Source organism: Taudactylus pleione, unplaced genomic scaffold (genome assembly GCF_031769625.1).
Source record: "Taudactylus pleione unplaced genomic scaffold, aTauple2 ptg000053l, whole genome shotgun sequence".
Taxonomy (NCBI): Eukaryota; Metazoa; Chordata; class Amphibia; order Anura; family Myobatrachidae; genus Taudactylus; species Taudactylus pleione.
Window position 1 is genome coordinate 11025439 of NW_028284455.1, and position 26615 is coordinate 11052053.

A 26615-nucleotide genomic window follows, 5' to 3' on the forward strand; every position below is an offset into this window, starting at 1 on the left:
TCAACAAGCCATAGACTGGTCTGTCTAGGGCTGGAATACTTAATGGAAGTGGGGAAAATCCCCAAAATCGAGTCTCCTTTTCCAGTGGCATCATCATGGGTGGTTACATCTGGTGCAGCACTGAATTAATCATTCAATGCATGCGAAAGGGTGCGTGGCCTTGAACCTGCGAGTTCATGCCCCCAAGTGTGTGCCATTTTGACATGTGGGGACACCAATATTCTGGCCATGCTGGGGGCTCACTCTCCGCTCTGGGAGCTGCTGGACAGATGGGTGTAGATGGCGTGTGTCATCCATCACCGCTGCTGCAGTGCTGCTTGGTGACACCATTTGAGGGGCAGCTCTGCTACTTCATGTCACCACCTCAGATGGTGTCATCCGGTGCGCAGTGGTCCCCCGCACCACCCTAGTGACCTCACTACCCTTTCCCTAAGGACAACCAGATCTAAGCCTGAAGCCCAAGGCTTTTCTCCTTACCCATGGTGGGGGGTATGGGGTAATAGTTAATACTAATAATAATATTGTTCTGTACAGGTGTACTACTGGTCCTACAAAGCCTGCCGAAGCATAATGACACATGATGAACCACAGGTGCCAGCATTCCCTGGCACCCTGGGCCTAATTGCATCTGTAGTCCACCTGTAAAATAAACTGTACACACCAAATGTTGTGTAATTTAATTAAAGACACTCCCATACCCCCCTTTCCCCAATTTATTACTTACATATCCATAGAACAGGTCCTCTTCAGTTCATATAGCATCCGCAGTCTTGGCAAAACAAAAAATGACTTCTCCCTCCGGAAGTCCAATGGGACTGAGGCCTTATAGTTATATAGCTGACCCGCAGAAATTCATAGGGCTGCATTGATTGGTCAGAGCGCGGCTGTGCCTCTGGCTCTGACCAATCCTTACGGTTAGACTGTCGTGGAAGGCACCCAACATAGCTACATAACTATAAGGCCCCAGACCAGACTGCACACTGAATTATTCATAAATAATCCAAATGAAAGAATAATAAATTGGTATTTCTGTATGACAATATCTCCTTTCCAAATTTTCCATTACTAAAATCAATACCTTACCCCGCCTTACCTAATTGCAGACTCCTCAAACAATATTATGCTGTGCTTTATAACTTTGTTTATGATATTTCATAAGTTGGTAATGACAGAAAACAGTAGTGTTATCTATATTTTACCAATGCACTGCAGTAGGAACAGTCTCCCTTCCCTTAAATTATTTTCAAAAATCCTAATATAACAACAAAAAAATAACATGAGAAAATGGGAAGAGTTGTGTAGTTGTGCTAAGAAAAGCAGGGTGGGATGGATCACAGTAGATTTATGGGAGACGGCAGCAACACGACTTGGATTCCTGTCATTGGACCTGATTCAGACCCGCTCACTCAGGCGCGATTGCTCGCTCTGAGCGATTTTCTCCCTTCTGTGCATGTGTATAATTCGCAGTGTGCGTGCGCAAGCCATTCGTTGCGATCTGATTTTGTTAGCTCGTAAGCCACTATCAGGTCGCTACTTTGAGTGACAGATAGTGCCGTTTATGAGTGGTAACAGGGGAAGGTGCTTGTAAACGGGGGAGTGGATGTGCGAATGCAGGCGTGTCTGGCCTCCAAAACGGCATTTAAAGGGCGTGCATAATTAGCAAAGTAGCGTCATTGTACACGTCACCAGGATGTATTTCAGCCAGCGCTGATTGCTGTGCTTGCGGCAGGCTAAGGCAATCCCAAGGGCTGCAAGCAGCACCGATGGCTCATGATGGTTTCGATTAATCTTTCATTTCCCGGAGATGACGTGTGTTGCGAGTGGCAAGGGGGCATCTTCAGACATTTGCGAGCGCACTTTGCCGTAGCTCCATAAAACATAGTGGGCGTCCTTACGCGACGCATTGTGAGCGCTTCATTTAAATATCTGGCCCCTTTTTGCCAGCGAGCAATCGCATCTGGCGAAGGGTCTGAATCAGGTCCATAGTTTGATTAGAAAACCAAGTAAAAAACAAAACAAAAGGGTATCCAATAGTACACAACGTTTCCTTATACAACTGCAGAATGTTAAGAGTTATAGACTTGACAAAGCCGTAGCACTCACAGGGTTCTATATAAAAGCTCACTGAACACAATTTATGAGACAAACGTTTACTGCTAAACTTACTTTTGGCTATCTTTATAGACATAAATGGTCGTAAAATTAAGGGAAAGCACTTGTTTTGTTCTTAGTTGCTAATTTAAAATGTTAATGCCTGTTACACAAATTTAGCAATGCAGTAGGTATTATTCATTGTGATAAGGTTAACACTTTTAAAACTAATGAAACAGGGATATGGATGTGTATCAAGAAAATATTCAGATGCTTATGTTGCTGTATTAGAATTTTAATTGCTGAAGGGTACAGGCAGATTTTCAAAATTCACCGTTAACTTAAAACAATAGTTTAAAACCTTTTCTTCTTAGGCCTTTCTGCCTTCAGGACACAAAGGAACATCTGGCTATTTAAAGAAAACAATATGTTCACATCCTCTATGACTTTTTTGTAATTGGGTTTAGGTTTTCCTCTCATCACAAAGTGTGCTCGTAAACACTAGGGAGGTCATTTAAAGATCAAAATACTAAGCGAGTGAAGGGGGCAATTAGTCTAATAATGTATTGTAGTTTTGTGCACAATTAAAGATGGTTCGTCATCCTGTTCACTGAACCAATATTCAGCCTATCAATTCACTAGAAATGAATGACATTGCCAAGCTCAGTGGTGTCTGTACTAGTGAATTGATAGGCTGAATTTGGTTCAGCCCACAAAATGGCTGCCTTCACTTTTTTTTATTTGGCAGATCTACTTTAAATACTTTGTAAAGGCTCTTAAATCAAAACTATAGTAAGAAAAAAAAATATGTCAGATTTAACACTGTGTTTAAGAGATAAGTGAAATCAACTTTGCGACAACAGTTTAACAACATTCCAAACTGCACAATTTTAGCTACTCCCTGGATCCATCCAAGCCACAGCCATTTAGTATGAGGTTATACGTTTTTTAAACAGCTGGAAATTATAGACTAAAGCTTGATGTATGAAATCTGTCATGCCTTAAATGAGCAAATATTCAATGTATTATCTTATCAAGAGTTTCTTGGGGCTGGTTTGTACTAAAAGTCCAAAACATTTATCAGTCAGGAAAGATGTGTATGGTCAAATAAAAATTGTCAGTCTAATGGTGCGTACATACGGGACGGTCAACAAAGATAACGATATCCGATCCTCCGGGTGTGCTGGACGATAGATATCGATCATCCAGCTCACCATGTACCCACCAACGACTATAACAACTCTCCCTATAGTAACCTGGTCGATATCGATCAGGTTGGCCTGCATGCACAGGTGGTGGTCGATATCAATATCAAACATATGTGCCCGCGTATCGCAAGACATCAGTGGACGAAAAATTCATGAAATGAACGATAACGATATATGATCGATATGGTTATCGTTCATATCTTCCATTTTAATCATACCGTGTGTACACACCTTAACATGTCAAATAAATATAATAAAGAGAAATTAAAATGCAAGAAACATTTTATTTTTCTAATACATATTTGTGACTAGTACCCAGGGGTAAAAGTGGGCTGGAAAGGGGTGGAACTGTGTTCCATCAGTTGTATTTGGAGGCGGAACGCGTTCCAAATCCGCTGGTCCATCTTGGTTGACCTGCCCAGCAGGTTGTGTACTAGTACAGGCTGCCTGGTGATAAAGGAAGCTGTCCCGCTGTACTACCCATATCAATGGATGTTGCAGCCATATGGCATTACAGTGACATTGCCCACCTCCCCTCTCCTACGTCATGAGGTGACATTTGGTCTGTCTTATTCCTGCTGTGCTCAGAGGAGCAGGACATAAGCTGAACCACAGGTTGCCACAGCACCGCACACAGGTAGAAGTGCATGCCCAGTCCCTGCCTCCTTTGTCAGCTGCAAATAGATATAAAGTAGGGGGAAGGAGTGACTGAAGCAAAAAATAAAATACAAATATAAAGGGATTGAGGGTTGAAGGGCATGATGATGGTGCTGGATAAACACAGGAGGGATAAGGCTGGAGGGATGCAGGAGGGATGGTGTTGGAGAGACAGAGGGGAGGATAAGGCTGAAGGGACATGGGGTGGTGGTGTTGAACAGATGCAGGGGGAATGATGCTGGTGAGATGTAGGAGGGATGATGCTGGTGAGGCGCAGGAGGGATGATGCTGGTGAGGCGCAGGGGGGATGATGCTGGTGAGATGTAGGGGGGATGATGCTGGTGAGGCGCAGGGGGGATGATGCTGGTGAGGTGCAGGGGGGATGACGCTGGTGAGGCACAGAAAGGTGGAGCTGAAGGGATGCAGGAGGGGATGGTGTTGGAGAGATGCAGGGGGGATGATGCTGTGAAAGATAGGAGGAGAGCACTGGAGAGATGCCGGATGGCATTGATGAGTAGCGGGGGTATCGCGATCATTCACGTTGTTGGATTCGAAAACATTGGATTGTGCAAACTGTAGGTTATATCAATGTATATTCTGTATGGAAAATTTGTTATTTTCAAACTGTATGTCAGTTGCTATTATGTATGATCATTTGTGCCTGCAAAAATACATAAGTCAGTATTGACATCAAAGGGCAAAGCCCTACTCTGCCTGCACATCGGTCAAAGCCTATGACCAGTTTGTGGCAGGACAGCAGTTTATTTACCCAGCATGACCCCTGAAGGAGAGGTCTGTGTTTCAGATCTCTTTATCTCACCCTCTTTGAGAGCACAAAGGAAATTTTTCACTGCATTGCAAAAGTGACAAACCTTTTGAAGTCGGTGGAAAGTAAAGCTAACAGGTTATTTAACTTCACAGACCACTGAATCCCAAATATTTCCTGCCAGATGGAATCAGATCGAATTCAGTCACGTATCACCATGACAGGAATGATGCTGTAAATTCATACACCCCGTCAGTCTGGCCAGGTAACCCTGTATTAGAAGACCCAGGGGGTCCTCTATTGATCTTAGACGCTGCTAGCCTAACAGAGAGACCCTGTTTAAGTGAAAACAAAGCGTTGGATGTCCATAAATAGACATGCCACCCAACAATCAATGTCCATTCATTGGGGAGCAGCAGACATGCTGTGGATGCACCAAAATCTCAAATTTGTGAAACCCCCCACAACAGAAGTCTTAAGGTCTACATCGTAAGTGTCCTAGAACTCTATGTTATTCCTTTTTTATTTCTGAAATTATTTTCATGTTAATCTTTGTGTACGTCATTTTATTAATCATTTAAGCCTTGGAAATATTATTTAGATTAAACACATTTATTCTAGTATATTCTGTAATTCTTATTGAACCTTTGAGGTCCATGCTTCAAAGCTATGTGTAATTGAGTGTGAAATAATATCTGTTTGGGAAATGCAAAGATCCTGTTACCCTCTTTTGTGGTGTCAGTGAAACTGTGTAATTTATTGGTAAGTGACCGAAGTGTGCACCATCACGACCCAGGTTGCTATATCTGAGAGTCAGCCGGAATCATGACAATGGGGATGGTACATTTGCGGGCTGTGGAGGAAATGAGCGCCACAACTTTTCCAGGACCACTTTAAGTCCTGCTAGTACCTATGTATTAATTTTGGAAATTGTTATGTTCATGTGTGTATCAATTTGGTACATTCAGATTCGGCACTCGTTCACATCATATTTTTGCGAGCCATTGGGGGAAAGTAGAGGCAGCTCTGGCTGGTGAGATTGCTCACAATGCATGCAGTGTGAGCCATCGGTCTGGCCAGGACATCATAAAGAGTTAAACATATGTATTTAATTGTTACTAGGTAACACTTAAAACACGTCAATATCATTTATAAATGAAATAAAAGGGCCAATAATATTTTTGTTAATTGGAGCCATATTAAGTAATGATAGCGGCAAAAGCATGCTGGAATGTGGTGTGCTAAAAGTGTGCAATACAATCAGTGCCTCCATCATTAATTACTAGTGCAGATCTGGTACAAATTTCCACACATCGGTTGTGATTTGCATGGTGATCCCCCCCCCCCAAAAAAAAAATCACTGGGTATTTAATGCAAGGTTTGGATATAAAACCAGCAGCCATTTGCAGCGAGTTTGAACTTGCCAACAAGATCACACTCCAATACCCCATTCTTTATTTTGTGAGGAATTTGCATGAATGAAAAATGTAGGAGTGTGACTGCAGGACCTATACCATCTTCCCGGAACTCCGATCCTTCGGGAAGTAGATCTGGGTTACAAAAAAAGATCAGTTCAGATCTTTCCACCTGTTCATGGATCCCTCCGTCTGTGCTGGCCCACTCCGTGCCTGAGCACTAACACTGCCAAGTCAGACACAGTAGTGTAAAGTTACACCACTACTAATTAGTGCAAAGCTGTCAGTGGAAGGGCTTCTCGCTGCTCCAGAGCAATCATGAATTGTTCTGGTAATATGGTATCCGATGGCACAATTTGAACATGCCTTTAAATTCTGTTTCTCCACATGCTGCTTATTGTAAGAGGGCACAACCTGGCTGTATGCCATAAATGATAATGGATAATAAACATGAGGTTTATCTTGCTATTTCTCTAAGTGTCTGACCAGCATCCCAACTCACTAACTTAGGTGAAGTTTTTAAGAGCAATTATTATCTGTCTAGCATCCTCTGTATATATAGGACGACAGATATTGCAAATCATTTTAATATCAAATTTATTACATATATCCATTCGGACCAAAAGCATTTCCACTATAAAGGAATCATCTTTATATTCAGCACAGATATCCCTGTGCTAGTGGTTTTTGGCAATTAACAAAAATCAAGGTGCGAATACATTAATAGTGGGATGAAGGCATGAAGAGATGCTTGTAACATTAGATCAAAGCATTAATGATGGTGTTTTTTGTCTTTCTGACCCTTAATTCCTGTTAAGACCAGTGAGATATTTCTGGTCAATTATTTAATACTAGAGAATCAGCTGCCTCTTTTTCCTATGCTGTAACCAGATGTTCAGCATGATCACTGTGTAGGCCCAAATTGCATGGATTCAGTTGTTCAGATTTTGAAGTTAAGAATAGACAGCAATGCAACTTTCAGGTCAAGCAACAACCTCCTATACTCAACAATGAGGGCCATTGTTCAACTCGGTTTTGGACCTTAAAAAATAAAATTTGCTTTAATGACATTGGATATTGTTTCATTAAGACAAGTTCACAAACAATTAAATAGTTGATCAGTTGGAATGAATGGACCAAACTGCAATGTGCATGGTCAGTTTAAGAGGATGAAAGTATAAGAACATTAAAAAACTCCCGTCGAGAACAGAGAGGCGATAAAGACTTATTTTTTCTCGATGTGTTTGAATGCCTTTGTATTTCATTTTCTAACCTTTTGCAATAACACCTGCTATAGCCAATAACACAGAGTAAGTTTTGAATATAGATTTATCAGCTGTTTTAAAATACTTCTGCTGAACTTGTTGCTACACAGCAAACGATTAATACAGATCTGAAGCATCTTTTAAGTTTTCCCCCCTCTACAAGCACCCTCTGTGATTAATGATATGTACCATTGTCAGTACAGATAGTAGATGACAGCCTCCAGACGTAATCTCTCCATGAGGTCCCAAAACTTTATGCTAATGTCTATTACTAGCTGCCAAGTGAGCTCTTAGTCTAAGACACATTTATACACTTTGATAGTATAATTGTTGGTATCCTCAAGGAGAACAAGCTTTTAGTGTTACTGTACCTTTGGGTCTCGCAGAAATAGAGCCTTGAGAATGAGGGAGTGAACGTCACCAATAGGTGGGTAATGCATTAGGAGACCCAGGCACGTCTGATAGTTGCTGGAGGTTACTAGGAGAAAGGAAAATATGTTAATACATATATAAGCGACACACAACAAGCCTCCCAAGACTGTGAAACCCTTTTATCAAAACGTATTTAAAAAAGTCAAAACAAAAACATAGTTACATTAAATGTGTGATTTCATAGGATGTAAAATTAACCATAAATATCACATGAAACACTTTGCTCAGGAAAATAACTAATTTATGGCACACTCAACTGAACAGAACATTATAGATCCCTTCCAACAACTGAAAATGTTGACAAGAGAGGTGACATGTTGGCGATGCTTAAAATGCAGTCAGTGGTTCTCATTGAATGAACATAAAGATAGGATGAACAAGCAGGTTACAAAATGTCACACCAGTTCAGAGAAGTGATTCATATTATGGCACACACATAACAGACTACGAAATTTGGGCAGCGGCGAGATTTCTGCAATGTATATGCTCGATTTAAAGCGGCAATTTGTTTTAAGCAAAACCAACTTGGTTTTGTTTTTGCTTTAAAACTAGCGGATATCTGAAAGAAATCTTGGTGCTGACATCTCACAGCAGACTATTTACATGTGGTCCTATGTATGAGAAGAAAGGACAGCTCTTGTGACTGATGTTTTTAGTGACCGCTAACATTGTCACTGTATAAATTCTGTCTCAGACACTCAGAATAAGATTTAAAAGAATGTATTTGATGCCATCTGTCTGTTTCTTTCAACATCAATTCACTATGGACATGCAAATCCTCTCATATTCCAAACAATGCAAAATTTGACTGAAAAACAAATGACAACTTTTAAGAAATGTTATCTTATTAAATAGTTACTGGTACAATTTTTGATTATTTCTGGCAACCTGAGTTTCAGTACTCTGTACTTTACTAAATATAGAATAAAGAAAAACCTAACAAACAAAAAAAAAACCTCCCCCACATCTTCCTTTGACACACCACTGACTTGGTATTGGGAAATTAAACGAATACCTTGGCTCACTATAATATTATTTCATTAGGCTCATTTTATTTGAAATGCCACACTACACCTGGCAAAGCTGCACCACAGCAAACAAAAACCGTCAGTTTTACAGTTTACAAAAACCTATTCATGGTAATTTAATTCCTGAGCGGCGAAGCACAATACCTGTATTTAATATGCGACTTTTCTCCAAGCACTGCTCTTTTCTAATTCTTTTCCTCTACTTCCAAAATCATACATTTTACAAGGACAATTACTAAACCCATCATTCAAGGCAGGTCTATGAAAACTGCATTTTTTTTCTCCAATCGAAATGCAAGCAATCCATCTGCTGGGGCTGCCAAAGCACAGCCTATTAATGATGCTTGTTTAGTACAGCATATTGACGGCCTGCAACAATACTATCTGGGAGTGCATTGCAAACAAGTATTCGCTCAGTGCTAATTCTTTTAAAGCTGCAGACAAACAAAAGTTTCTTATTACTTACTTTTAAGTGGGAAACATTTAATAACAATCTTCAGTACACGTGTGATACTTTTAACGGGGACATATTTACATAAGAAACAGTTACAGATTATTTATTATTATGAAATTATTTGAATTTTTAACAATGTGTTGAATGTATGAAGCACGTTAGCGTTTCTTTCTAACTCTGTCCTCATCAGTATGGTCAAAGCCCTACATTGCCCTTGCCACATGCAGGCATCTCATCATTTATACTACCAAAAGAGTGGACAGATCACTGCCATTCCAATTGCAGCGTTTTTTATCTCATTTATGGAGCACAAAATGCCAGAAACGGACAGTACAAAATCTTTTTGGTGACATCACGTACTGTGATAACATTTCCATCAATGGGTTCGATCCTATTAGCTTGTTTCATGAAACTCATATACATTGAACAAATGCGTGCACACCTGAGATATGTGAGATTAAATTAGAAATGTCAATTTGTGATAGTCGCGGCAAAGGTTGTGCAACTTTTCTGCAAAATGACACCTGGGAGCAGTGCATGAAAAAGTGGGGAAACCACAATGGACCCCAGAAATATAACAACTGAGATAGCAGAACCATGTAGAAGGTTTTTACTGGTCATAAGGAAAGTACTGGAGGTTCTTAATTGTGTCAAATGATGATTTTTTGCACTCTCTAATAATGGTTTAAACATTATTGCAAACTAGTCATTTTTCGGCAAATGAAAGCCTTTCCAGCATTTTGGGGAACAGAAAAAAATTTGTGTGTCGTTTTTCGTGTTGTTTTTTATACAAGTTTGCAAAATGTTGAAAAAAACTCAACAATTATAGTTTCCATCTACAAGTTAAAAAACCCCTTCACATACCTGTCCAACATCATTTACATATCCACAAACCTGTCCCACCATTTACACCTCATATACATCTCCACAAACCTGTCCCACCATTTACACCTCATATACATCTCCACAAACCTGTCCCACCATTTACACCTCATATACATCTCCACAAACCTGTCCCACCATTTACACCTCATATACATCTCCACAAACCTCTCCCACCATTTGTTTGCAGACCAGCAAAAATCACAGGGTAAAATAGCGGCTGGCATTTTCCCAGTGACTCGCGCATGCATAGAAAGGATGTCCCCGGGAATAAGCAACGGGCGCCAGTTTCCTAAGACCTGCGCATGCGCAGGTTTTGGCATTAAGCCAGAATCTACTGTGCTCAGTCCACTGCCAGAGAGGAGAGGGACCAAACAAAGGCTGCACATGGGCCCCTCTTCTCTTAAAACGCCCCTGCCACAAATGGACTTTCACTTTGCACTACCTCTGGAAGAGATTCTGTATTTTGCACCTTCCAGTTGTCCTTCTGTGGAGAAGCACAACTTCAGCGCAATTTGTCCAATGTCAAAAGAAAAAGCTTCAAACACTCAAGAGAGCCACATGTAATGTAAAGTAAGCTAAACAAAGTAGCATCTTAGGAAAAATTTGAGTTATGGTAGACATACCTAAATAACTCCTTTTCTTCGAGGTCCATAGGGTCCACAGGGAAACCATGGGGATATTATGGTTGGAGACCAGGTACCAAACTGTTAAAGCTTCAGCTCTCAGGATGCCTCTGGGTCCTCCTCCATATATATACCCCGCCCCTAGCCATAGGACTTCAGTTTATTTAATAAGCCTCAAGGCAGGAGAAAGAAAGAGAAGGAAGAGCAATCGTGCACCAGAAACACTCTTACACAAAATGATGGAATCTGTGACCAAAAGAAAAAATACCTAATGCAGCTAGATGTGTCAGAGTGGGTGCCCTGTGGACCCTATGGACCTCGAAGAAAAGGAGTTATTTAGGTATGTCTACCATAACTCTAATTTTCTTCTTCAGGGTCCATAGGGATCACCAGGAATACCATGGGGATGTCCTAAAGCAGTTCCCCTAGGGTGGGGGACGCTCCTGAGCAGAAAGGAGAATTTGTCGCCAAAAGGAAGTATCCTGATAGGCAAAAGTATCAAAGGCATAAAACCAAAGAAAAGTGTGGACAGAAGACCACTTGGCTGCCTTGCACAATTGTTCAGCAGAGGCACCACAACTAAATGCCCATGATGGCCCTACAGACCGAGTAGAATGTGCTGTCACCGTGCTAGGGACAGGGAGATCAGCCAAATAGTCATGCGTAGCCATCTCGCCAGAGTCTGCTTCTTAGATGGCCATCCTCGTTTGTGAAAACTATATAATACCAAAAGAGCTTCTGATTTTCTAACAGAATTTGTACGCGCCACATAAATAAGGAGAGCATGAACTACATCCAGGGAGGCTTCACCTACAGAAAGATCTGGAGCCTGAAAAGCTGGAACTACAATCTTTTCATTCACAGGAAAACGGGACACTACCTTAGAAAGGTAACCCTCCCTTGTACAAAGAACAGCTTTATCCTGGTGAAAAATAAAAAATGGGGAGCGACAAGAAAGCACTGCCAAATCAGAGACTCTGAGAGCAGAAGAGATAGTAAGGAGAAAAAATATCTTCACTGTCAACCATTTCAAATCTACAGAGTCCAGAGGTTCAAATGGGGGAGCTTGTAGCCCCTTAAGAACCAAAGGCAAATCCCACGGTACTACCAGTGGGACATAAGAAGGCTGAGCTCACAGAACTCCTTGGAAAAAAATTCTAACATCTGGTAATGAGGCAATCTTCCTCTGGAACCAGACTGACAGTGCAGAAACTGTGAAAGTAGCCAGGCAGAGACCACGGTCTAAACCTGCCTGGAGAAAAGCCAGTATCCTGGAAATCCTAAACACCTTAGGATCATACTTTCTGTGGGAAAAGCATCGTGTGAATTACAGAATTGGAAAGACATTTTGCTCTTAGGATTCAAAAGCCACGCCGTCAAAGCCAGACGAGGTAAGTCCGGATGCTGGCAGGGTCCCTGCGTTAGCAGATCCTGCCATAGAGGAAGAGAATATGGAGTGTCTATTGACAGATTCTGTATGTCGGTGAACCAATGATGTCTGGGCCAAGCCGGAGCCACCAGTATTACTGTTCCGCCTTCCTGCTTGAATTTCCTGAGAAGTCTTGCGAGGAGGGAGCTCGGAAGAAAGATATACGCCAGCTTGAAGTCCCATCTTATTGCCAGTGCATCCATGAAGGTTGCTGATAGGTCTCTTGACCCTTACCTGGGGACCTTGTGGGTGTGATGTGATGCCATGAGATCTATCTCTGGTAGACCCCACTTGTTTACCAGGAGTTGAAACACTCCCAGATGGAGAGACCACTCTCCGTCATGTATGTCCCGGCGACTTAGGAAGTCTGCTTCCCAATTGAGTACTCCCGGTATGAATATTGTCGAGATAGCCGGAAGATGACGTTCTGCCCAAATCAGAACCCTTGTCACTTCTTTCATGGCTGCATAACTTCTTGTGCCTTCCTGATGATTGAAGTAGGCCACTGTTGTCGCATTGTCAGACTTGATCTGAACCATCTTGCCCTGGAGCAGAACCTGTGCCATGACAAGTGGTTTGTAGACTGATCGCAGTTCCAGAATGTTTATTGACAGATGACTATCCTGATTTGCCCATCTCCCCTGAAAGGTGTGATGAACTGTCACTGCTCCCCATCCACGAAGACTGGTGTCTGTGGTGAGAAGCACCCAATTTGGAATCCAGAATGGACGCCCTTTGTTCAGATGATCCTTTCTAAGCCACCACAGGAGGGAGTGACGAACCTCGGAAGTAACAAGGATCCTCTGGGACTTTATTCGATGATACAGTCTGTTCCACTTGGAGAGAATCAATCTTTGCAGAGGCCTGGAATGGAACTAGGCATACCCCACCAATGTCAAAAGTGGATACAATTGATCCCAAGACTTGATATCACTAACAAAATGGATACCCTTTGCTTGTGTAGCAGCTTGCGTATTCGAAATGATAGGGTCACAATCTTGATCTTGTCCCCTGGCAGAAACATCGTCTGTGCCCGAGAATCCAGAAAAGCTCCCAGATGTACCATCTGCTGTGTTGGAGAAAGTGATGGTTTCTTCCAATTGATGATCCAGCCATGATTTTGTAAGCAGGCTATGGTTAGATGAAGATGGTTTTGTAAAACAACCGGAGTCTGTGCCATTATCAGAAGGTCATCCAGATATGGCAGAATTCTGACTCCCTGACGCCTGAGATAGGCCGTCATGACTACCATTATTTTGGTAAATACCCGGGGAGCCGTAGATAGGCCAAAGGGTAGAGCCTGAAATTGGTAATGTTGCTGAAGGACAGCAAACCATAAAAATTGCTGGTGGGATAGTATAATAGGAACATGCAGATGTGTATCCTGAATGTCCAGGGAATCCATGTAATCCCCTGGCTCCATTGCCAAAATAATTGACTGGAGAGTTTCCATACAAAACTTGGGTACATGGATAAACCTGTTGAGGGTTTTTAGATTTAGTATAGGGCGATAAGCCCCCTTCGGTTTCTGAACTAGAAATAGATTGGAAAAATAACCCCTTTCCTGTTTAGACACAGGAACTGGGACTATTACCCCCACCTGCAGCAGGGAGTGAATGGCTACCTGAAGGGCCAAAGCCTTACCCACACCTGCTGGAGGATCTGTGCAAAAAAAACCTCTGGGGAGGATGCCTCCTGAAAGTGAGGGCATACCCCTGAGAGACCACTTCTCGAATCCAGGCATCTGCTGTTGTTTGACGCCAACAATTCGCAAACTGAAGAAGTCTGCCTCCCACCCGGGAATCCCCCAGGAGGCCCGTCCCACCGGGCAGAGGGTTTGTGGTCCGGTTTAGTAGCTGGATGTCTTGCCGGGCCAGACCTTTTAGTTTGTCGCCTTGATATTTTGCGAAAACTAGATGTCTTAGAGGAAGGCTGTTCCCTTGCTCGTCCACAAGAACGTAAGAAATGAAAATAAACCTGCTTAGACTTTATAGTCACCGTTGACTTTGAAGATGCCAGAGTAGCTATTACTTTATCCAACTTTGCTCCAAAAAGTACTTTTCCATAGAAAGGTTAAACTTCCAGTGCCTTCTTTGATCCTGTATCAGCTTTCCAGGATCTTAACCAAAGGGCCCTGCATGCCACTATTAAAGCTGCTGATACTTTAGAAGCTAAAATTCCAGCATCTACAGCAGCTCCTCCCAGATAAGAAGCAGCTTCCTGTATGTGGGATCTGGTAGCAATTGGTAGAAAATTTTCCAATGCTCCCATTCATTTTTCAACAGCTTTGGCTACCCGGGCTCCAGCCATAGCTGGACAAGTAACAGCTCCAGATGATGAAAAGATCGTCCTAAGACATGCTTCAATCTTTTTATTTGTGGAATCCTTCAGGGAAGATGCTGATGGAATAGGTAATGTACCATTTCTGAACAAATGCATCACATGAGCATCCACAGTAGGTGGTACCTCCAGCTTAGTACATACAGAAGCCGGGAAAGGATACAACACTGTTATTCTCTTATTCACTTAAAAACGTTTGTCAGGATTATACCATGCCTCATCCATAAGCTCAGTAAAACTGTTTTGACAACCTTCCGGTGGTGATTAAACCCTGGAGCCTTCATACTATGAGCTGGTTCATCATTCTGAATGTCTAGGATTGATTTAACCGCCTACACTAAATAAGGAACATCCATTGTAGACAGATGTTCTCCTCCCCCGAGCTAGACCCTGGAGAGGAAGTATGCGCATCATCTGAATCCTCTGATGATGAGTCTGAATCCATATGTTGAGCAGACTGATAAAAAGCTAACTTGCGCATAGGCGCCTTAGTAACTACCAGTCTGCTATCAGCATTAGATGGTGCCATACTCTTACTAGAATGGCCATCAACATCTTTTCAGGAAAAATGCATAGGCGGTGCAAACATAGCATGCTATGGACACCCCATCCAAGGAAGAATAGTGGGAGCAGCCTTTCGATCCACAAACTGCTTCATTACCTGGGACAAAAAGGCTACCCAAGAAGGCTCTTGTCCAGGAACATGTACACTGGACTGGTTAGGTGGCTCTTTATGACAGACAACACACAAACCATCCTTAATGTCCTGAGGGGATAAATAAGTCATACATGCTTTACATGAAAGCAGCACAGAGGGCTCCCCCTCCTGTATCCCTTTATCTTTTGACATGTTCAGTAAAGGCAATACTTGCAATGTTATGTGACAGCCTTCACAAACTCTAAATGAATGAGAAATACTTAGAGATAAAACTCCACCCCAAAAGGATGGAGAGAAAAAACAGTGATAGTTATAATTGATAAGACAGAAATAAAAGACATTGTCAATATAGCAGCTAGGAAACAGTCAAATACAATGCATATATAATAAAATTACAATCGACTCTAAATTAACTACACAGACACAAAGGAATTGTAGGATTATAGAGCACTATGGGCCTGATTCAGAGCCGGACGCTATTTGCGAACGGTTGTTCAGAAAAGGGGGCCGGCTATTTAAATTGAGCGCTCGCTCTTTGCTCCCCGGCGTCAGACGATAAGGCCCCGGTGGTGTAGTGAGGACGCGGACAATCCCAGGCCTTGACAGCAGCGGTTTCTGATGCGTAACTGAGACCAGAAGCAAGGAATGCTGCGCACAATTCCCCGGAAGCGAGGAATCATCTTACCTGACATCTCCGTTTGCCCGGTTGCAGTCCAGGTCGCAGAATTGCGGCTAGGAAGCTTAGCCACGACCTGCCGAAATCACCAGTCCTGTTTCTGGTGTTACGGCCTGGCGGAGGTAGATGGAGTCGCAGTATATGCACCTTAATTCAGACGCTTAGTACTGCCAACCCAAAAACATAAAATAAAATAAAACAGAAAATAAAAGCTTAGGACTGCCAGAGCAGTACCTTGTTACAAAGGTGCTTCTTGATCCTGCCGCACCAAATGAACAACTGAAGTCCTATGACTAGGGACGGTACAGTATATATGGAGGACCCAGAGGCATCCTGGGAGCTAAAGCTTTAACTGTCTCCAACCATAATATCCCCATGGTATCCCTGTGGATCCCTAAGGACCCTGAAGAAGAAAATGATCATAGAGTGGTAAGGCGGGACTTTAATGTGGTCTCCAAATTGCTTTTCAAGATTTTTACTGGCTGCCCCCACAGTTCTAGTTTGCAGAAGCATCCCCAAAGGCCATAACACAGATGTGGACTTTAAAGCGCTCTGAGAGGACAATATAGATGCTCTGATACAGAAACCAAAGCAATTTGCAATGCACATCCAATCCAATATTTGTTATTGTGCACTAGATAACCACCTGCCACAATACAAGAGCAATACAGACAACTCTCTTACATTGGCTAGTGTGTTTTTCTTTCTACACACATAGATTTGTATAACTAGTAATGACACAGAAAACCTGGACAAATCAACCCTGTATAGGTTTAAGGGTATACGTTCAGGAAGCCGGCGGATGCAATGCCGACCGCCAGCTTCCAGACTACTTAATCCCGGCGAGGGTTAAATGACAGGCGTCTAAATCTAGACGCCTGTCATTTTACCGATGCCGGGAGACCAGCGCCCGGCACCCCGATCGAAGGGATAGGGTTAGGTTTAAGGCTCCTGGAGAGGACTTAGGGTTAGGCACCCCCCCGGGAGGTTAGGGTCAGTCTAGGGGAAGGGGGGATTAGGGTTAGGCACCCCCCAGGAGACTCAGGTTTAGGCGGCGGGGAAGGGGGGGTTAAGTTTAGGCACTTAGAGGGGGGATTAGGGTTAGGCACAGGGGGGGGGATGTTAGGGTTAGGCACCCTAAAGGAGAGTTAGGGGGTAAAATTAGGTTAGTTTATACTTACCTTTAGGACGATCGGGATTTCCTCCTCTGTCGGGCTACTGCTGCCGGGATTTGAACCGCCAGCCATGCGGCCGGCGCTAAATCATATCGAATGTAGGTTTAAGATATGGTAATACAATTGCAGGAACAGATTTTACACTTGTCCTGCTAATCGGGGTTCATCATATTTCTGTTATGAGAAGATATTAATGTAAGAAAAAACTGTCTTTGGAAATCCAAGACATATGGGAGGCCTGTTCCTACCTTTCACAAATAAATATTTGTATTATTTATACACTATAAAACATTTTTATCATTAAGTCTACTGACAAGGTAAGACACTTACTGAATAAATGCTACTCTTTAAGCACTTTGTAATGACAGTAACTCCCTGCAGTTTTGTACCTCAGTTTGCCTCATTATAGGCATACCCTTTTTCTGCTATAATAGGTTGTCAGCTTTACTAAATCTAAAATGTTTGGAAATTAGTCAGGATATTCTACAGGATTGAGCAGCAAAGTACTGCACAACAAAATAAATGTAACAAACATCTCTAAACAAAATAGTTTAAAACCATATGCATAGCCTTAAATAGCCATGTTTTCAACTGGCAAAAAGATAGTCAAATGGGGGCACATCTGTCAGGTTTTAGCAAATAAAGTGTATAATTTTCTGAAACTCTTTAACCACACAGAAATTTAGAACTATCGTTATCAGATTTTACCTTTTACTCAGACCAATAAATAAAATACAGGGTGGTCCATAAGTGAGGAAACACCCTTACAAAAAGGAAATTAAATATTAATCCAGTGTCTACACATATGAAATACGAGTGGGGGAAACCTTTTTAGGTTATGTCACCAGTATGGCGGCCATCTTGAAGTTGGCCATCCTTGATGCAACTCTAATTTTTTATTGGGAAGGTATTCCCCAGATTTCTTTCTGTGGGGTCACCTGAAGGAACGTGTTTATGCTGTGAAGATACAAGATCGTTATCATCTGCAACAATGAATTGTTAACGCTTGTACTGTACTCAGATTCGTCAGACATGTTGGTCAAGGTTTATGAGGAATGGGAAAAAAGAATAGCCTTATCACTGCAACATAATGTCCAGTACTTTGAACATATCCTATAAACTTTAGAATAAAACGAGACTGAATAAAGATACACTAAAACGAAGAACACCATTGAAATTCTGCATCCGTTTGATATGTCACATGACTAGCTTCCCAATTAAAAAATTACAGTTGCTTCAAAGGTGGCTGACTTCAAGATGGTCGCCATACTGGTGACATACCCTAAAAAGTTTTCCCTCACTCCCATATCAATATTTCCTTACTCATTTCCTTTTTATAGGGGCGTTTCCACACTTATGGACCACCCTGTATATTAAAAAAAACAGTATTTAGCAACAAACATGTAATATTTAATGCACAGTATTCAAACTTGCAATCCAGGATCATTAATATGTATTGCCATCTGTAAATCAAACAGTTCTCAAGCAACATAACTTTTAATTTTATGTAATCCCAATTGCAAGTGACAGCATGTATTAATAAAATATGAAAAATCTTAATTAAAAATTAAACAACACCCTTCTAGAATATATCTATATAACTATTATTATTACCAGTTATTTATATAGCACACACATATTCCGCGGCACTGTACAGAGAATTTCTTACCATTCATATTCATATCTGTCCCTGCCCCATTGGAGCTTGCAATCTATATTCCCTACCACATGCTCATAAACATACACACTATGGTGAATTTTTGTGGGGAGCCAATTAACCTACCAGTATATTTTTGGAGCGTGGGAGGAAACCGGAGCACCTAGAGAAAACCCACGCAAGCACAGGTAGAATATACAAACTCCACACAGTTAGGGCTGTAGTGGGAACTATATATATATATATATATATATATATATATATACACACACTGTACCAATAGTCCGGCACTCCACCAAATAGTAAAACGGGACCCGGGTGCCCTCCGTGAATAAATGTTATATAGTAAGAAAAGCAGCGGCACTCCGGGGTTTGTAGTGGTTAAAGAAATATATTCATATGTATCCAATACATATGAATATATTTCTTTAACCACTACACACCCCGGAGTGCTGCTGCTTTTCTTACTATATATATATATATATATATATATATATAGTAGAAAATCAATATATAATAGAAAAATTACGTAATATACTATGTCATTTTTGTAATTATATATATATATATATATATATATATGCAACAACTGCTTGGCACTCTTCCTCTTATGTATAAATGGGTGCCCTCTGCAGATAATCACAAAACAGGCAGCAGTGGCAGCGGCACTCCTCAGTAAAGAATATGAGACTGGTTACAAAGAACCTAATTTACTTCTTCAACGTTTCAATCACAATAATGATTTTCATCAGGAAGACAATACTAAACAATAAGACACTTACCTAAATAACATCTAAGAAAACACCACGAGTGCGGCTGGCTCCATCCGTCCACTGGGGGCGTCTGACGTCATCGCATAGCACTACGCAGCTAGCGCGGCGTCAGCAAACCCGTTACCAAGGAAACCAAGACAACAATTGTGACATAACGATACCGGCACCAATAACAACATAAGATCATAGCAGCAGTATAACTTAAGGGAATCAGAAAACAATAACAGTGACCTAACTGATAAAGACTGGGTATAATTCCAAGAATAAAAAAGAAGAAGAGGCAACAAAAAGCTGTCTAATAGAGACTGTATGTGCAGCGTATAATACTATAAGGGAAATAAACGAATATGAGTATCCGAGTGGGTAACAGAGAACATGGTTAATTAAAGCAAGATAAGGATAAGGTCTCATTCAAACCATTCGGCTGTATGGTATTGAGACGATGTATCCAGAATGCTTCTCTTTGCAAAAGCTTACGGGCCCTGTTACCTCCTCTATGATTGTCAGGGACCTGGTCAATCATTTTATATCTTAACGTAGATAGATTGTGTCTGTGCAGACGAAAGTGGCGAGCCACCGGCTGATCATTGTCCTTACCACTGAGGGCTAGTCTAATGGCAGACCTATGAAGGGCCATTCTCTCACGGAACTGTCTAGTTGTTTTGCCAATGTATAATAAGCCGCAGGGACAACGAACAAAGTAGACTACATACTGGCTAGTACAAGTCAGTACATTATTAATCTTGTATCTATGTCCCGTGTGTGGATGGACAAAACTGTCTCCAGTTTCCAGGTATCCACAGGTCGTGCAGCCCAGACATTTATAATTGCCCGGTTTTTTGGTCAAGAAATGTGTAACGGGGGTATCACCGAAACTGGTGATGTCATTGTGTACCAACCAGTCACGGATGCTTTTACCCCTTTTATAGCAGGGCAACAACGAAGTGTTTTTCAAACTTTTAAGATTCTGGTCTTTGTTGATCATTGGCCAGAACCGTTTCGCTGTACTGATTATATGTTCACTTGCCGTATTAAAGCTGTTAACCCACACCAATTTGTGATCGCTACCATTCTTTTGAACATTAGGCAAAATCTCCTTTGGAGTAGCCAACGCTCTTGTTCTGGCTTTAGTTAACAATTGTCTGGAGTAACCCCTATCCTCAAATTTCTTAGTCATGATGTCAAGTTCCCTTGACTCATCATCAGGGTCACTGCATATCCTATGTATCCTCAAAAACTGCGAATAAGGCAGTCCCTTTTTGAGGTTACCTGGATGAAAACTTGTGGATAATAACAAGGTATTCCTGTCAGTAGGTTTTCTATAGATAGTCGTCTGGAGTGCCCCGTCCTTAAGTCTGACTAAAACATCCAGGAAATGAACCTCATTGGCATGTATGTCGTATGTAAACTTAATATCACTGTCTAGTGTATTGATGTTTGTCATCATTTGTATAAAATCTTCCTTACTGCCAAGCCAAATTATGAATATATCATCTATGTACCGTGTGAAGAACCTTATCCTTTCAGCATAGATGGTGTTGCTGAAGAATAGGTCCTGTTCCACACGGTACATAAAGCCATTGGCATACGCCGGAGCTGCACATGAACCCATGGCGCAACCGTGGGTCTGTAGGTAAAAATTACCATCAAACAAAAAGTAATTTCTGGTAAGAGTAAGGCGTAATAATTCAATAAAGAAGGGTAAAGCTGGACCATCATAATTGGTGTTGTTGGTAAGTAAATGTTCTATGGCAATCAGGCCTCTAGCATTAGGTATGCTCGTATAAAGGCTTATTACATCTATAGTACAAAGCCAACAGTCTTGTGGTAAATCCCGCAACGTGGTAAGTTTGCGTAAAAAAGCAGTCGTGTCCCTTAAATATGATTTTTCAGCTTGTATCACCGGCTGTAGATGGTAATCAATAAATCTTGAAGTTTCGTAATATAGTGAGTCCCTGGCCGATATAATAGGCCTCCCCGGGGATAGAGAGTTTAATCAGCCGGGTGGCCCTCCACAGTCGGCCCCTGGAACGAGGCCAAACTGAATACAGAATCTACAGGGCGGCACTCCGTGAAAAAAGCTACAAACGATACTTGCTGAGTCTGAAACGTTGGAGACTCAGCAAGTGTCGCTTGAAGTTTTTTATCACGGAGTGCCGCCCTGTGGATTCTATATATATATATATATATATATATATATATACACACACACGCACACACAAACAAACACACACACACACACAGTATAATTTTATTACTACAGTTCTGGGTCTTTTATGCCGGGATACATTCAGGATCCTGACAGCGATGATGCAGGCATTCCTAGTGTCGATGCTGAATTCCTGTCACTTATCGGAATACTGGCGCCTACCGCCGGGATCCCGAAGGTGTGTACCGGAGTTATGTGTTACGGATAGGCACTAAGGAGGGAGTGTTAGGCTTAGGGAGCTGGGAAGTTAGGTTTAGGCACTAAGGGATGGTTAGGTTTAGGCACAGAGGAGGGTGGGTTAGGATTAGGTTAGTATACTTACTCACAGCCGTTGGGATGCTAACCTGGTCGAAATACCGGCATCGGGATTCTGCCCGCCTGTATCCCTTGGGCCGGCATTCCGTAGCCAACCCGTCTGTGCCTCATAAGCTAGAAAATACTGCTGGCTTTATGAATAAACAAAGGTTACGCTAGTCAGATATAGTGTTGATCAGTGTTTACGCCTTCCTTTTGTTTTTATCAATTACTAACAATAATTGCTTCACTTTGAATATCCATTTCACGGATTTATATTTTTTTAAACTTCTGAACTTGGATTTTCCATGTTTCTTTTTCAGTAAACAAAACTCAGACTTAATGGAATATACTGTATATTATAATTGTATATAGTCAATTCCCATTGTTTTTACACACCCTGATGTTAGCCAATCCCCAGAAAAGTAGAACTTTTTTTTTTATAACTTGAAGTCCATCCCAAAATATATATATATTTTTTTAGTATTTCTTTATTAGGGTACTATCCCCATTTTATAGTGATGCTGAGTATAAAAGCCAATCTGTTATAAAATTAAACATGACAACTTTGTGCAAAGGAATGGCACATATAGCATGCTAATTATTTCATTAAAGTAAATTCATGTTTTACTATAGCTTAATATCCAAAAGTGAATTTATATGCTCTTTTAGAAAGTTATATGTTTATCTATTATTACTTTGCTATTAAATTCCTTTTCACATTTCTCAGTTGGCAGAACTGTTCTGCAATTGACCCAGTTTATCTCCAACCACATATAATAATCATTTTCATTTACTGGTACTTAGTTGACGGTAACATAAAAAACAATGACAGAAATGAGAATCCTCGTGTTGGCTAAACATAATTATATTTAAATATACTGTGTTGTATTTTTCTGTATTGTGCAAAATGTAGTATTACAACCTGCGTTTCCTAGGTGATTCATCAAGATGCCATTACTTAGACTGTACTGTTTTTATCAATGCCACAATTGTATATTCCAGTTTAAATGTAAGTGTACAGCGATTCATCAAAGAAGAAATGCTAAAGCATGGAAGAGTTTGGTGCATACATGTAACTACTTTACGGTCAGAATTTGTCCCATGATCTAGGAATACCAGATCATGCATGGAAATCTGGACATATATGAAGACATGCTTTGAAAAATGACGGGTACTTTATACAGCATGCATGTGATAAATGCAGTTCAGTCACATAGAATATGTATTCCTTATGTGTCCAGATAAACATGGCTTATCTGGTAACTGTGGGTTTAGTTTGTGGATCCAATCCAGAAAAGCATATTAAAACTATAAAGACCACATATATAAATAAAAAGGCTGTTGCTATCAGTGGCATTAACTGATTTAATGAGCCATTCGCAGTTTCACTGTACCGGCCACAAAGATCCAAATGAAGATTTACTTCTTGGGCGACACTATTTTTGTGAAGATCAGAACTGTGTAGGTTATACATCAGCGCACCATAATGATTTTGGGTGATTTTAATATTTTTCCTTCATTACATGAAGGGGGAGGTACAAGCCGAGATCAGAACATTATTGAAATTCTAACCTAAGGTTTTCTGATATTCATGATAGCTGTGTTGCCAAGGAATAACTTTCTTTGTTAAATATTTTCATAATATAAATATTTCACATCATTAAAGATTAATATTTAGCAAATTAGAGGACATAGAAAAAACTACGGTATACTGAAAACAAAAAGAAGGATTTTAAGATCAGTCCACCAAAAAGGAGGCTCACTGTTTGGTGCACTCTTTTGAAGATATATGAAAAAATGAGCATAAGCACATTTGTAGCGCAATCGGCAAGGAAGAGGACACATCTGTACAACTTTTATTAGGCAGAACGCTTACACTATTTAAATATCGATATTTTCTAAAGAGAAAAGAGATGCACTTTTTTCTAAATAGGAACATATTAATATAAAATTCACATTATTTATTATTAATAATAATTATGTTTATTTATATAGTGCTTTTTTCCAAAAAAAACTCAGTGCTTTACATTTGCAGAAAATAAACCATATTACATAGAAGGGGAGTATTAACATGCAAGGGGGCCCTTGTGCAGCAGGTCCCCTCCTTTGAGCATCGGGTCTCTCCAGCCCCTTCGCAGATTACCTTGTGTCTGCAAGCAGGTCCCACCTCCTATATGGCGCCATCTTCCCTGAGATATTCAGGAAGAAGGCACATGCGCATCATAGAGCAAATGCTCTGGCACAGTGCCAAAGTATTTACTTGCAATGTGTGGCGCCATCTTCCCAAAGATGTCACTGGACTCGCTTGCCTGCACGAGGCAAGTATACTCCTAGTAAAGGGGCCTGTGTACATTGCACACCCTGATCCCATTATAAACACACTTATGCATTTTAGATGCCCTAAAATGGTTATTTAGAAGGGAAGTGTTCAGAAAAGGATTACAATGTGTGTAGTCATTTGGGACAAGGCTACTCAGAAACCTGTACTACTACCCACGACTAGACTGGCCATCTAGCATATGCCAGAAGGACCGTTGGCCAGAACTGAGATTTTAAAGTACAATATAATACAAAATTTGAAAAGCCCGTAAGAGAACACATATGACTTGTAATATAAATATACACATAGTCACGTGTCCATAGACATACACACTCATATCTCCAGATTTTGAAATATAAATTATAACAACTTCCTTGTGCATTAAACAGGCCTTCTAGTGGCGTGACTCTGTAACACTGAGCATCCTTTTGTGAAACTTTTTACATTCAAATGAGACGATGCGAGTCCATACTTGCACAAAATATCGGCACCTATTACATTTACCCCTGAGTCTTTATCATTCACTTGGCTGTCAAATGAGTGTCATGCCCTTCACTTGCTGGGGAAATAACATAGCAGGTGCTCATTGATGATCGGGTCAGCGTCAGTCTACGGTGTTAAAAATGTCAATGAAAGTGTTTAAGTCTAATCATTTTTTATCTGTTTAGAATGAAGATCCCAAACTAAATTTTTATACATTACATACCTGTATGTGTGACCAATGTTAATTTTAACATTATTTAAATAACAAACATTTAGGTTATATTAAGTGGATCTTAAACTGTAAGATGTCCTATCAACAGATATAGGGCCTGATTCAGAGCCAGACGCAATTAGCGCTCGCTCGTCCAGAAAATAGGGGTGGCTATTCAAATGAACCGTTCGCTGTTTGCGGTCTGTTCACGCCTCTAGGTCTGAACGAGCGAACAAAACTTGCGGTCGTTTTTTGGGAAACTACGCCCCCTGGCCGCTCGCATCCTACGTCATGTCCGCTATTTATTAGATTAATTGAGTACATCGACCAGGGTATGAGCTGCTCGCTATTCTTGTCGTTGGTTTTTGCTACCACAATTTTGCGAGCAGTTCTGGCTATAAAATAACCCAGTGATGTGGTCAATGACGCTGCTGTTTTAATTATGCACACCCATAAAACGCCCGTTTTGACCTTTAAGCACGCCTGTGATCGGATCTCCACTCCCCGTTTTCTAGCACCTTCCCCTGTTACCACCCACATACGCCTCTTTCTGTCACTCAAATTATCAGGCATTCGCTATTTTGCGAGCACATGAATTTCGACCGCACTGACTGGTTCGCGCATGCGTATAACGATCCGTACGCATGCACAGTTGGGCAAACATCGCTCGGAGCGAACGAGCGGCCGCTTACGAGCGGCTCTGAATCAGGCCCATAGTCACAGCAATACATGTATGCATAATATGCAGCTCACACTCATTTGCTAACTGACTGTTCTATACCAAGCAGCGACTTAAGTATCAGAGCTGAGTGACATCACAAAGGCTGTTTATGATGTAATTCAGTCACATGATCAGCCTAGCCAGCTGTTACGTCTCAACCTGCCTGCATTTCACCACTGCAAGTTATTACAAGCTTCCATACAAGGAAACTATGAATGCTATGAAGAGGCGAACCTAGGCTCCAATTAAGTTGTTTATAATGTGTCATGTAAATTTTGACCTGAAAGCTACCAACTTTCTAGGAGTTTCTTAAGTGGGTTAAAAACAATGTTGAAACATGCACTTTGTTTTATATAGATTAAGCGGAATCCACGTAGCAAGTATTATTTACAGGCAGAACAAAGTGTTGAAGAAACATTTCACATACCAAAACTTCAACTGACAAAAGTATAGTATTGCTCTACACAGAAAACATATAGAGGTAAGGTACTTACATGCATCCCTAATGTATAACAGCATGGCTACAAAAATATAGTCCACCAAGTCTAACATGTTGCTGTCAGCGAATAGAGCATCCCAGACAACAAGGAGGTCCTGTAAAGGGAATTCTCGGCCAAACAGAAGTCTCACCCATCGTCTGAAAAAACAAAGTACACCACACAGTTACAATTATGTTAAAGCGTATTAGAAAATAATCAGAATATACAAAACAGACAATAATTAGGTTGAGTTCTTCCTGAAGATCAATCACCAGTAAGTACTTCTGCTGTAATTACTGTGAAGAATAGGTGACTAACATCTGACTTTATTTTTTTAATAAATGGAACTCAAAAGTCAGTCAT

General features: G+C 41.1%; 1 protein-coding gene across 4 annotated transcripts in view; it reads right to left on the reverse strand.

Moving 5' to 3' along the window:
- Window positions 1-26615, reverse strand: part of TBC1D5 (TBC1 domain family member 5) — a 728182-nt gene that overhangs the window by 179401 nt on the left and 522166 nt on the right. For all 4 annotated transcript variants that reach the window (XM_088463373.1, XM_088463358.1, XM_088463381.1 and 1 more), the window contains 2 exons: window positions 26268-26410; window positions 7774-7880 (listed from right to left, as the gene is read on the reverse strand). In XM_088463373.1, the coding sequence (XP_088319499.1) occupies window positions 7774-7880; window positions 26268-26410 (250 nt within the window). The remainder of the gene's footprint in view (window positions 1-7773; window positions 7881-26267; window positions 26411-26615) is intronic.